Source organism: Carettochelys insculpta, chromosome 30 (assembly GCF_033958435.1).
Source record: "Carettochelys insculpta isolate YL-2023 chromosome 30, ASM3395843v1, whole genome shotgun sequence".
In the NCBI taxonomy this organism is placed as follows: Eukaryota; Metazoa; Chordata; order Testudines; family Carettochelyidae; genus Carettochelys; species Carettochelys insculpta.
In genome coordinates, this window is record NC_134166.1 from 3,400,137 (window position 1) to 3,415,209 (window position 15,073).

General features: G+C 52.0%; 1 protein-coding gene across 1 annotated transcript; it reads left to right on the forward strand.

Annotated features, from left to right (window-relative positions):
* Positions 1–292: 292 nt before the first annotated feature.
* Positions 293–14,813, forward strand: LOC142004005 (CD48 antigen-like). Its single transcript, XM_074981423.1, has 6 exons — positions 293–365; positions 7,073–7,408; positions 9,735–10,031; positions 10,927–11,040; positions 12,942–13,018; positions 14,721–14,813. Exons 1-6 carry the CDS (start codon positions 293–295, stop codon positions 14,811–14,813), a joined length of 990 nt encoding a protein of 329 aa, XP_074837524.1.
* Positions 14,814–15,073: the final 260 nt, after the last annotated feature.

Consider the following 15,073-nt stretch of genomic DNA (forward strand, 5'->3'; position numbering starts at 1 on the left):
AGAGCACCCACCACCGGCAGCCTGTGTTACTGCTGGTGGTGCAGATCTGCACATGCCTCAGTGCACAGAACAAAATTTATTCTGCCCCGGGATGGGAAAAGTGAGAGGGAACCTGGGCTGACCGGCTGCTCTGCGCGCTCCATTAATGAGTTGGTAGCCATTTGCTGCATGCGTGCATATTCCCTGACCACCCCCAGTGTTGATCTAATGGCAGGGTGTGTCTATGTGCTGTACTTCCCCCTCTGTTCGCAGCTCAGAGAGCACTGGTCCAGCTACAGGCAAAGGTGAAGACATGGAGGTGAGATTTGTCAGCAGATGCCTCTCTGTCCCCTTAGTGCTACTGGCGCTGATCAGTTTCTGGGAAGGTAAGTCACTAACCACTGGCTTAAATCCTGGCAACATGGTGGGGGGGAACCTTATGCGGGCAGGGAAGCAGGAGTTTGTCTTTAGTTCTGGAGAATTAGTGGAAGAGAAGTGAATGGTCAGTGAATGCGAGCTGAATATTATCAGAATTATTATTATTTTGTAAATAATATCCAGCAAGTCATTAAGCCTGTTTAGCATGCTCGGTAATTTGTGACTCTTTTATCATCTTTTATTGCCTTTTATTGTCAAATGAATTTTAGTTCTAGGGATTTAGAAAACAGGGCAAGCGGCGTGAAACATTGCAAAGGGAAACTGGAATCTTATCACTCAAAAATCTTCTCACAGTTGTTAAACAAAGGTAGCCAAAGACCTCGGAATCTCTTGATTTCTGGGCAGTGTTCGTTTTTTGACTGGCTTTGAGGATGAAGGGCAGTTAATCGGAGCTGCTTTTTCATGCCTATAACCCATTTGGATTTGTGGATTTATTCAGTTTGCTTATGTATTTGCATAGTGTGGTCAAAAGCTCCGGGTACTTTATGGTGTTGGGCACTGTCGTATATAGAGTAAATCTAGAGAGGTTTACAAAACAAGCTACAGTAAGCAGCAACCCAAAAATAGGCCAGAAGGTTCATATCAGGGTTTTATTCATTCTTTATTCTGTTCCGCTGCTGCTCTTAAAAAAATTATACTCTCGGTAGAATATCAGAAAATGGGAGCACTTGAGATGCGCTAGAGAAAACAGCTTAATGGATTTCGGATTTACAAATGTATAGACTGTTAGAAAATGCCTGTCCCTGGCTCAGCACATCTTGTGCTGTCAGGACACCTTGATTTTGATGTGTTTTGTCTTAAAGCTGCTCCTAGGACAGTTAAACCAAGTCCTGGGTCAGACAAATGTGTGTGGAGTTGATTGGAAGGGAAATGTACAAAATACATCAGGAAGGCCATAAAATGACAGTGTCCCATTTTTGGGAAGATATTGTTAGGTTGAAATGTCACTCAGTGGTCTTGTAATTTAGTCACTGAAACTTTAGGGAAGGAAAGAAATTTTAAGTGTTGTTTTCTCCGTTGGAGAAAAGAGGTTTCAGCCCTGAGACTGGCAAATGTCAGCTCTAGATCCAGGTGCTAAGCTTACAGCCCTTTCCATGTTCCAAAGTGGGAGGGGGGTTCTTGCTATACAAGAACAGGAGGCACAAGACAGAAAAGATGTTCTGGTCTGCTAGCTGATGGAGCGGGAGAACTTCGGAGTTAAACTTACAACAGAGCCTCCATCATAGGCTCTTTCTTTTTCTCCCATCCATCCATTTTCCATGAGCAAATTACAGCAAGAGTAAAAACAGCCAAAAACTTTCTTCAGAAACCCGTGAAGATCCCGTCCCACAAAAGTTCTCTCCTCCTCAAACCGAACGAGTTAGCTCTGGAGTTGAGGTAGAATTGGGAAGCAAATGGGACTAGCAGATCCTACAATAGGATAAGCTAATAATAGAGCTGGGAGTTTTAGAAAATCTTCTTGGACCCTGCTGTACCAAAGGAGAAAGAGAATTTCCCTTGCTGGACTCCCCTGGCTGAAATCTAGTGTCGCTGCGCCGTGTCGGGCTGGTGCCAGTGTCCTTTGCATCATTATTTCAATAGTTAGCAGATTGCTGTGTGCGAGCAGCATGAGCGAGCTTAGCTTAGCAGATGGAAGAGAAAAGGCTGGCGACCTGCCCTTGCACTAAGACTGTGTGTTTGGGTTCACACGGGAGGATTCGCGACAGGCCAGCCAGCTGACTGCTCTGCATTCCCGCCAGGTCACAGGGCGATTGCAGACAGCGCTGGGGGGCTGCCAGATACCATTGACCCCAGTTCCAAGCAGGGTTAAACGCCAGCAGTGCAAGTCGCGTGGCAGGTGTGTCTGAGCCTGGAACCAGGGCTGGCGCAGAATCCCGGTGTAGAAAAAGCTTCAGCCCCTGTCTAGGCCACTCGCTTCTGCGGGCACAGTTGTGTCAATCAGAGAGGCGATCCCTGGCCCACGCAATCCCCTGCCACTGACCAGTTTTCCCAGTGTTGCGAGTTCCATTCAGGGGCGATGGAACGAGCAACACCTGTGACAGTGCATCTTCGCTGCTCGGCTGCATCCGCTCTAGAGCACCTTGTTGGTACCCTGCGTCAGTATCCCATGTGGACAAGAGCTCCGTCCCTTGCAGACTTCAAGCTCAGCGCGTAACCTGAGTGCGAGAGAGGCACGTCTGTAGGAAAAGGCTCATGTGCCCAGCCAAAGGCTTGACCTGCCTGCAGGACTCTTCCCGTGCTGCTTTCTTCCTTTTTGATATGCCGCCGATCACTGTGGCCTCCAGCCAGGCGTAGAACAAGGCCTCATGTTAGAGCTTGTGTGAGATTATTGGCTATCCCTGTTACCGAGGTGGCAGAGCACAGCCTCCCATTCTGCAGCTAGATGGACCCAGTTGCAGATATTCCAGATGGCTGGCAATTAATTTCAATGTCTGCTGCTGGCTGCCAGGCAAACCCCAGCACCTTCAACGTCAGGCACAGCGGGACCAGGAATTTGAATGCCCCAGAGTGCAGGGATCCTGGGAACTGGGGAACCCCATCTATAATTCTGACCTCATGTCAATGGGCTCGTCCTGTCTGGAGGGATGCACAGCTGTCCAAATCCTTGGGAAACAGGTGCTCTTTGGATCAGTGAACAAGAAGTCTTGCAGCACCTTATAGACTAACAGCTATTTTGGAGCATAAGTTTTCATGGGTAAAGACCCACTTCATCCAATGCAGCTGACGAAGCAGGTCTTTGCCCATGAAAGCTTATGCTCCAAAATAGCTGTTAGTCTATAAGGTGCCACAGGACTTCTTGTTGTTCTCGAAGCTACAGACTAACACAGCTCCTCTCTGATCTTTGGATCAGTGTGTGTGTGTTCCCTCCAAAGACGCATGGACCAGCTGTTGAAAAGTTCCTGCTTAATGAATGTAATAGCTCCCTAGGAATGAGCTACTAAGTAACAGTTAATTAATCACTCCTTAAGGATAAGCGCTACATTTGGCCCAAGCTGGAGGCAGCGTATTCGCTGGCTCACAGCAGGAAGGGGCTCTGATCTGGTTCGGAGCTGTTTGGCCCCAAGCTGGGAAATCAGGCTGCATGTGAGAATGTCGGAGAGTTGGAGGGAGTTCAGGTCCATGGTTCTGGATAGGTGCTGTTTCTAAATAAAACTGGGAGTTGCATGGCAGATGTGCGATGCAGCCAGGCCCACAGTGCAGATGGACTCTGATTATCACAATCCATTTACTCCAGCCCTTAAAACCAGGGCTTAATTTTATATGAAAGATGTATCAGGGCTCAAGCAATTCTTTTTTTTTACTCTCATAACTGATGCAGCAAGCCAAGAAGTGCTGGTGCCCTGAGCTGCCAGGCTCAGAAGACCTGGGTTCTGAACTGCCAGGCCAAGTACTAGGGCCCTGCACTGCCAGACCAGAGGTGCTGGGGATCAGCCATGGCATAAATTAAATCCTGCTCAAATCCTGAGAACCTGAACCTCATTTACACCTCTGGGTATGTCTACATGGCAGAAAAAGGAGCCAGGCTCAGAACCTGGTCCCCTGGCCTGAGGCTCACACCACAGGGCTAGAGAAGCTGTGCAGCTGTTTGGGGTCAGGCTGGACCTTAAGTTGTGACACTCCCGAGAGGGAAGAATCTCAGAGCCCTGTCTCCAGCCAGACCCCAAACAGCTACATGGCTATTTGCAGCCTGGTTGCAGGAGCCCAAGTCAGTTCCAGACTCAGAGACTTGCAGCCGCCAGGTTTGGTTTGCTGGGCAGATGTGCCCTCAGGGGGCAGTTAAATAAGAGCAAATTATATTTGTGCCCTTAGAAAGGCCCCTTTCCCACCTCTGGAGCAGGGTTGCACTGAGAGCCTCTGTCTTCACTGCCCTAGAAGGGGTGCAGGACCGGCCCTAGAGTGACCTGCACGCCAGGCCAGGAGCATCTTTGGTCCTCTCCCCACCCCGTTTGTTACTCTTTGGAAAACCTTCCTTTGTATCACGTTCATAGCCCATTTCGTGACTTCGCATCTGTAATTGATCCCGGCCCCAGAGGATGATATGTTTGCAGGCTAGGAGCTGTCAATCTATAGTTATCGGTGTCATATACACACAAACAGAAAAATTCATTCAACACAAGAACTAGGCGTCACCAAATGAAATTAATAGGCAGCAGGTTTAAAACCAACACTAGGAAATATTTTTTCACACAAGGCACAGTTAACCTGTGGCACTCCTTGCTGAAGAATGTTGTGAAGGCCGAGACTCGAGTAGAGTTTAAAGAAGAACCAAATAAATTCATGGGGGGCAGGCCCATCAATGGCTATTAGCCAGGATGGGTGTGGACAGTGTCCCTTGCCTCTGCTTGCAAGAAGCTGGAAATGGGCAACAGGGAATTGATCTTTTGATGATCCCCTGTTCTGTTCATTCCCTCTGGGGCACGCAGCATTGGCTGCTGTTGGAAGACAGGATACTGGGCTTGATGGACCTATGGTCTGACTCAGTGTGCCTGTTCTTATGTTCATTTCCTCTACACTTATAGAAACAGCTTCCTTTTCAGGCTAAAAAGGCCCTGACCTGACAATGAATCCCCCTCCAGAATACCCAAAACCTATAACTGCAATACTATTTTTCTCCTGAGCCCAGCACCCTGCAACCCAGCACCTGGTTAGCCTGGCCCTAAATCCAGCCCTGAAGGTGCGTACTGAATGCAGCTGTGCTATCCCTGATTAAAATATCAGCAAACACATGGTAATGCTGCAGTTTTCTCTGGCCAGCCTGGGGCTGAACATGCAACACTAACCAGCGCTAAAAGCCGAGCAGCACTGTCTGTGTGGCTGTTGTAAGCAGAGATGAGAACCCACTAGCGAAGCTTTTTTGCAGCGTACGCCTCGCCCTCGGTGAGAATCACATCCTTGCACTTTTCCAGGCAGCTCAGTGACTATCTCAGAGACGGAGGTGGTGGGGGGGACGTGTTTGCAGGCTCCCACCTCGTAGCGCTACCTCTGCCCCTCGTGCAAACACACACACCGCATGTGCTGCTGTGACATACAGCGTGTGGTCGGTCTGGCCACGCATTTGGCTAGCCATTTCAGTTAGCACTTTGCAAACCAAAGCGGCCTCGGCCTGTAGAGCAAGAGCCGTCTCCAGGGGGAGGGGCAGAGTGATTCAAATAGTTACCCGTGGCCAGGTGGGGGAGAAAAGTGTAACCCACCTCCTGGCACCCCCAGCCCCTGACGGCTCTGAACGCAGAAGCGTCTCTGCAATACAGGAAGCAAGTCGCTGATCTCACCAGCCACAAGAAGAATAAATGCAGAATAAAGTCTGTGATGTGGTACCTGGATCTTCCTTTCACTGTGCACTCGCCTCTGTCACACCCCCTCAACGGGCGGCAGGGCGGGCGGGGAAGGCTGGCGGAGGCAGGACAGAAATTCACAAATATCTGACTTGTCATGCAGCAGTTTCATAGCATCGTAGGGTTAAACTAGAGCTCAGGAGGGTGTCGAGTCCAGCCTGCCACTGAAAGCAGGACCCATCCTGGCCCAACACTCTTTGTACAATACTGGCCAAATCCCACATAAAATGGTAGGGTCCTGATCTCAGCCAGGGCTGCTAGGTTCTCCTGAAGAAATAACCCACCACTGTAATGCAACTGCTTCTGGAGTAGAGCTGGGCAGCTCTTCAACAGCGCACAGCAACACAACAGCAGCTTAGGGCAGGAAGGCAGTGAAGAAGGAACCTCTTTCCTATTGGAATTGCAGTAGTTAATTAGGAGACAGTGGAAGGACAACACAAAGAACAAACCTGTGTAGGGAGATAATCCTCCCTGGGCCGTTTCCAGTGGGGTAAGATGAGGTGAGTTTAACTCAAGGAGAACTACCTTTGATATCAAGTTATAAGGGAGACCAAAATGACGGCACAAGTGAGAGAAAAGCGTGGCGATTGTATCGGTTATCTACTGGTCATGGATTAGCTGGAATGAAAAAAGCCTGTGTTGGCGTATAAGGAGTATAAGTTCTGTTGCAGGGAACAAACGATTCCTGCTTATCAAATATCATTTGAAAACACAGGGAGAAGCTAAGTTATATTTAAGGATGCCTGTGAAATGTTGTGGGTGGGTGTGAATGAAATGTTCTCACTGCTCGCAAACTGTCTGTGTTGTACCCGTAAGACGTACCCGGTGAAGGTTAACTCCTTCGATCTTCGAGAACAACAAGAAGTCCTGTAGCACCTTATAGACTAACAGATATTTTGGAGCATAAGCTTTCGTGGGCAAAGACCTGCTTCATCAGATACATGAGTGGTGGGGGTGGTTTCAGAGGGGTATTTAAAGAGTGGGGTCCCAGTAAAAGGGAGGGCCAGAGCTCACAAGGTCTATCCAGCCAGGTGGAAATGGCCCAGTATCAACAGCACTTATCAAAAGAGGCAAAAACAAGTTAGATCAGATGGGAGATATGAGCCTTTGTCAGAGTCTAATGGGGAGATATTAACGCCCGGGGCAGAGAAGCTGGTATCCTTCGATCTTGTCCTCTGCCTGCCTTGTCAGCCCTGCGTCTTGGCCCAAAGCTTTACGGGCATTAGAGACGGCTTTAGCGGTTCATACGCGGCATTGTTCTGATAAAACGTCACTCTCTGCTTTGGTGGAGGCTTGTTTGTTTGTTTTTTGCATTTTCTTAGGCATCGTACTTAGCCAAGCACCGACTGTCACACAGCTGCTCAGTGGGATTCTGGGACAATCGGTCTTGCTGTCTGTGAATCCCGCCGGGAAAAATGTGAAAAAAGTGGAGTGGACCTTTGCTGCTGAGGAAGGTGAGATGATCCTGCTGGGTGAGTTCAGTGAAGGGAAATCTGAACTACTCGATACCAGCGGCAGATTTCAGCGGAGGCTGGAAGGGAACATGACCACACTGAAGATCAGGACTCTGCAGCCGAACGATAGAGGAACGTACGCAGCCCGGATTAAGACAGAAAAGGCAACCGTGGAGGACTGGTCCTTTAACCTCCGGGTCTACGGTGAGTGACAACTAATCGACGTCTTAGCCATAACCAAGCCCCAGCAGAGAGGCCGGGCTGCCCCTGATGCGCTGATTTTGTGCACTCCGGTGAAATTCCCCTGAGCACAGAGGGACCAGCACTGCTTAGGTCTTCAAAACAGGGCTGACGGGGGCCCACGGGGTCTGTCCATGTCCAGCCACCACTAAAATACCCGCTTTGCCCCCCTCCCAGCCCAGCCCTGTCTCCTTGCACCGCAGGTTCCACGGCAGGGTGGGATTCGGGCAGGCCCGTCTTGCTGTGTCTCAGTGCAACATGGATGAAATCCAGCCAGATACACAGGCAGAGGAAGTAGGTCTGCGGGAGGTGCTGCAGTGCCCCTAGAGTCTGTGCCCGATGCTGGGGTACCACCACCAGCCAGCAACCAGAGGCCCTGCTGCCCCTTGTTGTCCCAGCCACCAGCTGTAGGCATCCTGCCTGCTGGCCCCAAGGGCTCTGCTGTGAGCCAAGTCCTGGCCACCGGGCCTGAGGTCTCTGTTGCTAGTCCCAGGGCTTCAACCATTGGGCCCATCCCTGGGGCTCTGCAGCCGCCCCAGCCTGTGGTAGTAAGGGATGTGGATGGGGTAGAATGCACGGGGGAGGGTCTGCTCTGCCCATCCTAAACGCTGCTCCGGCATCACTGGTGAGATGAGATGCTCAGAGTGATTCCTGCCATCTAGAGCCCAAATCTCTCCAGACCGGAGGGAGTCTGGTTGCATCTGAATCAGGACAGGGAAATAGGCCCCTTTCCAGCCTCCACCCCAGCCTAGGCCCCAAGTCAGAGAGGCCAGGGTGAATCCAGCAACTCCCAAGGCGTCTCTGAGCCTCAGAGGAGCTCTGACTCCGGGATCAGGTTCCAGCCTACCCGGATTAGGCTCTTCCATTTGTTTCTAATGCAAATAAACTTATCAGCTACCACAGAACAAATATTTACCACACCTGGGTTTTGTCACCCAGAACATCTGCCACCTGTGCAGGGAATGAAACAAATGATGGGCAATAAAACCTGCTTCCAGGGAGGAAGAGGGGTCGGGCAGAACAATCTGTTTCCCCAGGTTTCGTCTGTCTCTGTTTCCCCTGTGGCTCAGCCAGAGGTTAGGGCTCTGTCCCAGGAGCAGGCTGGGGAAGGTTCCATGCCCTGTGGTGGGCAGGAGGCCCCCCCTGCAATGATCACGGTGGTCCATTGTGGTCCGTGTCTGGGTGCAGAGGCTTTTCTCCTCACCGCTCTGTGATCCTCCTCCCCAGTCAGCCGTCCACCCTGAGCATACGCCCGGCTCTCCTGTGTGAGCAGAGCCCGGCCTGGCCTGGGCAGCTGGGAGAGGGCCGGGCGGTGGATCTGGGTTGTGAATCTGACCCCAGTTGGCTGCGTTAGCCGGAGTCTCCCTTCTCCCGCAGCCTAGCCCACCATACAGTGCTCAGGGGACCCCCTGGGCTACCCACGCCCCACAAGGACAGTTAGACCAGTTACCTGGGGACACCCCAATGAGTTGGCTCCCCTCCCTTCCCCACTGGCCCCTTGGGGACCACTTCACTGGGGGGCTGCCAGACTCTGCCTTCCCCAGGTGCACTGGGAGCCTGCAGAACGCCAGGGAGCTGGTGTTGATCTGGAGTCCACGCCCTGTGGTGGAGGGTTGGTTAGCAAGGCTGTTACCCACGCACAGGTAGCCGGCAGCCCCCGTGCAGGGCGTCATGCTGTAGAGACCGTAGCCAGGCAGGCAGAGCACATGGGGACGCAGCCTCCGCTGCTGGAGGGGTCTCAGTGGAGTGGCTCGTGGGCCTTACAGCTGCCTCCCTGGGACAGGGGATGATGGAAAGCTCAGCCTCCCTCCCGCAGGGGTTAATCCTACTCGGGGTGTATCCGGCATCCAGTCCTGCCTGGGCTGGTGTGAATCTAGCCCTGCAGGCTCATCCTGCCGTGGGTTGGACACGGAGGGTGATGGGCCAGCTGGCAGTCCCCCAGCTCCTTCATCTCCCTGTCCCGAGGAAGGAGAGAGCAGAGCCCCAGCTGCAGATGGGGCACCGGCTGGACAGGTGGCAGAACTGCAGCGCTGGGGCCGGAGGGGGTCACAGACTGCACAGGACGGAGTCAGCCACAGGGCGAAGCAGCTGTCACAAGGGCTAGTAGCCATCACGTGTCACTGTCCTGCTCTGCTGAGCCTGGGGAGGCCTTGGCTGGAGCCCACGTTGGGTCTGGGGTAGGCTGCCTCGGCCCTGCCTCAGTGCAGGAGGCTGGACTAGCCGACCTCCCACGGCAGAGCCCTGCGTTGCTGGGATTCTGGGGTAAGGATTTTCTTTGTTGTTTAAACAGAGCCTGTGCCAAAGCCTCAGGTAAGGAGTCACTCGCTCTCCATCACAGCAGCTGGGTGCAACGTCACCCTGGAGTGCCTGGTGCCTGGCAGGGAAGCACTTAACATCTCCTGGAGGAGAGGGAGCCCACTCCGAGACCTGGGCCACTTGGAGAGATACCAACTCACCCCTGATGGCAGGACCCTCCGGCTGTCTCTGCAGCCCAACCCCCTGGACTCTGCCTTCACCTGCATGGCCAGCAATCCTGCGGACCAGAGCAACGCCTCTCTCAACCTGTGGAGCATCTGCCAAAGTGAAGGTGAGGGATTTACAACCTGTCCCTTTGCTGCCTTTTATGGCTTAACACAGCTTGGCCTGGCCCTCTGCTGAGCAGCAGCAGAATTCAGGGCCTGGCAGGACAGGGCTTTGGTGCAGGAGGATCAACGAGGTGAGTCAGGGTGTTTTCCAGTCTCCTTGCTCTGTTTAAAGACTGTACACAAATCCTGTTTCCTCCAACCCAGGGTGCTGCTCTCAGCCATGCACACAGCTAATCCCCTCCTGCAGAAACCTCCGCTAAGGCACAGCTGCGCCGGCACCTAGGCTGTGTGCGCAGCTGAACCCACGGCTGACCCATTCCAGCTGCCTTGGGTTGGCTAAAGAGCCTGTTCTGTCTGCAGCTTTGGGGCTCTCCCGTTTGCGGGTCCTAGAGCCCCGGCTCTCCCCCAAGTCCGTGCAGCAATGCTGCAGTTACAAATCCCATAAGCCAGGCTGTGATCCGGAACCAGCTGCCACAGGTCAGCTGCAGGTCTTCAATTGCAGGGTAGACGTATGCTGAGAAGCCCGAGTTTTAGATCAGAGGTCAGGAAATCCAACCACATGATCCTATATGTCCTTATGGCCTGAAAACCTGCAGACCTGGCATGTAGTCAGATTGTCAGCACCTTAGGGCTAGGTCCGGGGGCCTTACTTACAAAGCCCTATGGATCCAAGCTCCACTGGAGTTGATGGAAGGGTAGCATGGGAGTGCGATCACAGGCTAGACCAGGGTAAGGAACCTGTTTTCAGTCAGGGGCCAATGACCCACTGAAAAATGAGTTGGGGGCCACAGAGAAGCAAGAAAAGGAGAGGAGAGAAGAGGCAAGGAAAGGAAGTAAAACCGTCCCTGCTCACCCACCCCCGAGCTGGACAGTTCGTAATGTTTTCCTGATCTGCAGTTGCAGGCAGACCTTTCTGGATGTGGCCTTTTCTCACTGGGGTGAGCATTGTCACAGCAGTGTGTGCCGGGATGTGGCTGTGGAAGAAAACGAGGGGAAAGCCACTCAGCCAAGGTAGGAAACTGCCCTCTGACAGCAACGGTGTTGCTAGCCCAGGTATCTGGGGCGTGAACCTTCTTTCACTGAGCCGGAGCAGCGCCAGGAGCCTCCATGCTGTGAGATATTCTGAGCCACGGCACGGCGTTCTCATCCAGGGACCTCAAAGCACTTTTCAAAGTTGGGTTGCTGCTCCTTGGGTTTTGGTGAGCAACAAAAGGGGAAACCTCTTTGCCCCAAGCCATACAGGGAGGGTCACAAACAGAACCTGGCAAGGACCAGAAATTGTGGCTTAGCCAGGAGGTTGCACCCCTGCTCCTGGAATTGGGATTAGAACCCAGGAGTCCTGACTCCCTCCTCCCCAGGGCACTCAATGCTGCCTTGAGACTAGGGTTTGTGTTGTGCAAGCTGAACCTCTCTACTCTGGCACTCTCTTGTTCAGCAACGTCAGTTATCTGGCGTGACTTTAGTTAGCTGGATGCTCACTTATTACGAATGTGGCCAAGTTTATGTGGTCCCATAAAGTTTGTTTTCATCCACGAGTCCTGACTCTCACGTTCTGTGCTAAACAATGAGAAGTCCTGTGGCACCCTATAGTCTAACAGATATTTTGGAGCATAAGCTATTGTGGGCAAAGACCTGCTTCATCAGATGCTGTGCTGTTATTTAGCTGTAATTTACCCCTAAATGTATTCTAGAACTGTTGGTAATGTGCTAGACAGCACTGACATCCTGGGTTTCAGCAAATTCTCTCTTCCAGCAGCAGTCAGGTCCTAAGGGTACCAAACAAAATGGTCAGTCTGTACAGTAATAGTTCAATCTGGCGCATGTAAAGAAACCTTCTGCTGCCACCAGCTATTGAGTGATTCCTTCAGCTCAAGTGGGAGAGTGGTGTGTTTTGGGGTGAAAGCCTCAAACTGCTCGGCAATGCGTGATAGGAGGGTAAACACATGGCTGCTTGTTGCATGGTGTAATGCTGTCTACTGTCAGGACTCCTGCCGTAGCCAGTGGGAGTGCTCGCGGGTGGCAGCCGGTAGTCACAGCTGGTATTGTGTTAATGTTTCAGTTTGCAATTTGTTTAATAACACTTTGCATCGGGTGTTTCACTGGAGCATTTTGTCTGTGTAGTGTGGGACCAGCCCCTCTGTGCATCTACCCACTGTCACAGCTTCACCTGGAGACCAGGGGATGGACCACTCCAGAGTTCTCCTGTTCTGTTCATTCATCTCAAGTGCCTGGCACAGGCCGCTCTCAGACAGGACGCTGGGTTGCTGGGCGTGGGACTTGGAGGACCCTCTAGCAGCTCTGGCTTTTCGTTCTGGCAGCCCTTGCTTCAATCCCTGGTGTGACAGCCACGCTGGCAGCTGCCACGCAAACTTCAGTTGTATCCACTGCTGTGGCAGCCCCTGTGAGACAGCCAGTAGCGCTATCTGCAGTGTAGAGAGGGGAAAAGCCTCCCATGCAGCTGGCCTGGTCTAGCACCCCTGACCAAGCAGGATCCCCGGAGTGCAGTGGGGGGGAGTGGGGAACAGCACACAAAGCAAGAGCTTAACTCAGTTACATGAGGGAAAATCTACAGTAACTGCAGGGCTGCCCAAGAAAGGGTCAATTCACCAGAGTCCAACTTTAGGCCAGCGTAGGGTTCTGGAAGGCAGTGTTGCCAAATGGCTAAACCAGTAGACTGGGATTCAGAAGACCTGCCCTGCTCCAAGCTTGAGCAAGTCACTGTCCTCTGTGCCTCAGTTTCCCCTTCCATAAAACAAGATATTTCTTCTCTGGCCCTCAGTGGGGCTTATGACACTCAGTGACAGTGCTGGGACATGGGCCCTGTATCCCCAGTCCTGGAAGGGTCCCCCACAGCTGCTCCAGATGAGACAATGATCTGCCTCATGTACTGCGCTAAGATGTTGTCCCCACAGGCCCGGAAGAGGAACGCCTTGCAGAGCCCTACTATGCTGAGATCAAGAAGAGGAGCCCTCCGGAGGGGAACGAGCCGGTGAGTTGTCCCACGGCCATCTCCCTTAGGGCCCCGGCTCCGACTGCTGGCACACAGCACCAGGGTTAGGTTTAATCAGCGAACACCTGGTGGACTCGCACCACGCTGGCTCCCTGGAGTGGCACACGTTCTCCTGATTGCCCAGTGACCCAGCCAGCCCACCTGGGCAATCCACAGCAGCTCTGCGCTGGCCTGCAGGCCTCTTTGCTTTGCTTGTAGTTTTTGTTCCAAACAACCTTGGTAACCCCAGGAAATGGCACTTCGGGGCTCTGCCCCTGCATGGTCTTCATCAGCCTTGTTTGCTGGAGAGTGACAGGTTCAGACGCAGCCTTTTGGGCTGCTGTGAGGTGATAGCCCAGTTGCCAGCCTCTGTTTTCCTACAGAGTTAGCAGCATCTGGTAGATGTGCTCCCATGACGCACACCAGGAAGGCAGCAGTCTCTACTCTTTACTGTATCCATGGTGCTGTATTTGAATAACTGCCTTATGCTCCCAAACTCTCCCTGGCCTTTCAGAGTCCAGGGTTTCTTCTTCACTTCCTGACTTAGACTACGGCGTGGCTTGTCTGTGTGACTGCTAAAGAGTTGTCACAGCCACCCCAGAGGTGGCCACATTTCAGAATTGAGCAAGTGGTCCCTGTACGATGTTGCTGCATGATATTAAACAGCTGCTGCATCCCACCCCAGACGTGGCCACATTTCAGAGCTGAGGGAATGGTCCCTGTATCGTGTCACTGTGTGATGTTCAACACCTGCTACATCCCACCCCAGAGATGGCCGCATTTCAGAATTGAGTGAGTGGTTCCTGTATGATGTTGCTGCATGATGTTAAACAGCTGCCACATCCCACCCCCGAGGTGGCCGTATTTCAGAGCTGAGCGATTAGTCTTTGTACTATATTGCTGTGTGATTTTAGCTGCCACATCCCACTCCAGAGCAATCCTGTACCCTGTTGTTATATGATGTAAATCAGATGCCACACCCCAGCCAGAACTGGCTGCATTTCAGGAGCGGGCAAAGATGGAATTTCTGCATGATCTCTAGAGTATTTCCCGTTGCACATAGATCCCCTTAGACACAAGGCCATTCTTCCTTGAAGACAAAAAGTAGTCTTATTTATTGTGCTTCTGGCAAAGGGAAAAAGGACTTTGAGGAATTCCCACCTCATTGATCTATGTAGCTGCTGAGCTCAGGCCACGTCGACACTGCAGGGTTTTTGAGAAATAACTGATTCCGATGTTCTAATGTCTAAATAAGTTATTTCTGAGAGGAATGTCCACACTGCCAGAACACTTTGAAATTGAGCATTTACAAGACAGAGCCCAATTTCAAAAGAATAGCAATGATGGGACACCTCCCTGGAGGCCAATTAAGTTGTAATTACCTCTGCTTAGTACACACGGAGTCAATTTTGAAACTGAAAGGGGCAGGGTTGGTGAAAGTTTTGGGGGAGTTACTATTTCAGGTTAAACGCCCGGTTATTCCAGAGTAACAAGCTTTGCAGAGTGGATGCAAGGGTCCCCCCATCCCCATAAAGGGGTTTTCATGTGCAAAAAAAAGAACAAACAAACAAAGACACTGTAGACAAGCCCTGAGAGGACATTTGGACGGCTCCTAAGGGCCTTAAGTGAATGAAGAGCCATTTCCGGTTCTGCTAATTAATCAACAAAGGACAACAAACAAGATGTTTTCTTGTTCTCTTAGGAGTATGACTGCCCACAAGAGAGACCGCTGGTCACCACTGTCTATGATCAGATCCGGCTGGTCCCAGCTGGCCCCTCTGAGCAGCTCACTTAAGCCAGGTGAGGCTGGGATTAGGGTGGATCTCAGTCTGCGTCTCCACTACAGAAGGGAACCAGAGAGAGTGGAGTGGAACTGGTTTCCCATGTACGCAGAAAGCTTGGGTGGCCACCCAGGAGAGAGTCAGATGCTGCCTGGCTGATCAGCAGAGCACCCAAAGCCGGCATCTTGTGTTTCTACTGGTGGTCGACCTCGGCGCATCTCAGTGCATATAACAAAATTTATTCTGCACATAGATGGACAGGAATAGAGGGAAC

Coding starts and splice junctions, on each gene's coding strand:
- LOC142004005 (XM_074981423.1), top strand. CDS start 293: ATGGAGGTGAGATTTGTCAGCAGATGCCTCTCTGTCCCCTTAGTGCTA. Junction 10,032..10,926: donor GAGCATCTGCCAAAGTGAAG/GTGAGGGATTTA, acceptor CCTGATCTGCAG/TTGCAGGCAGACCTTTCTGG. Junction 13,019..14,720: donor CTCCGGAGGGGAACGAGCCG/GTGAGTTGTCCC, acceptor TTGTTCTCTTAG/GAGTATGACTGCCCACAAGA.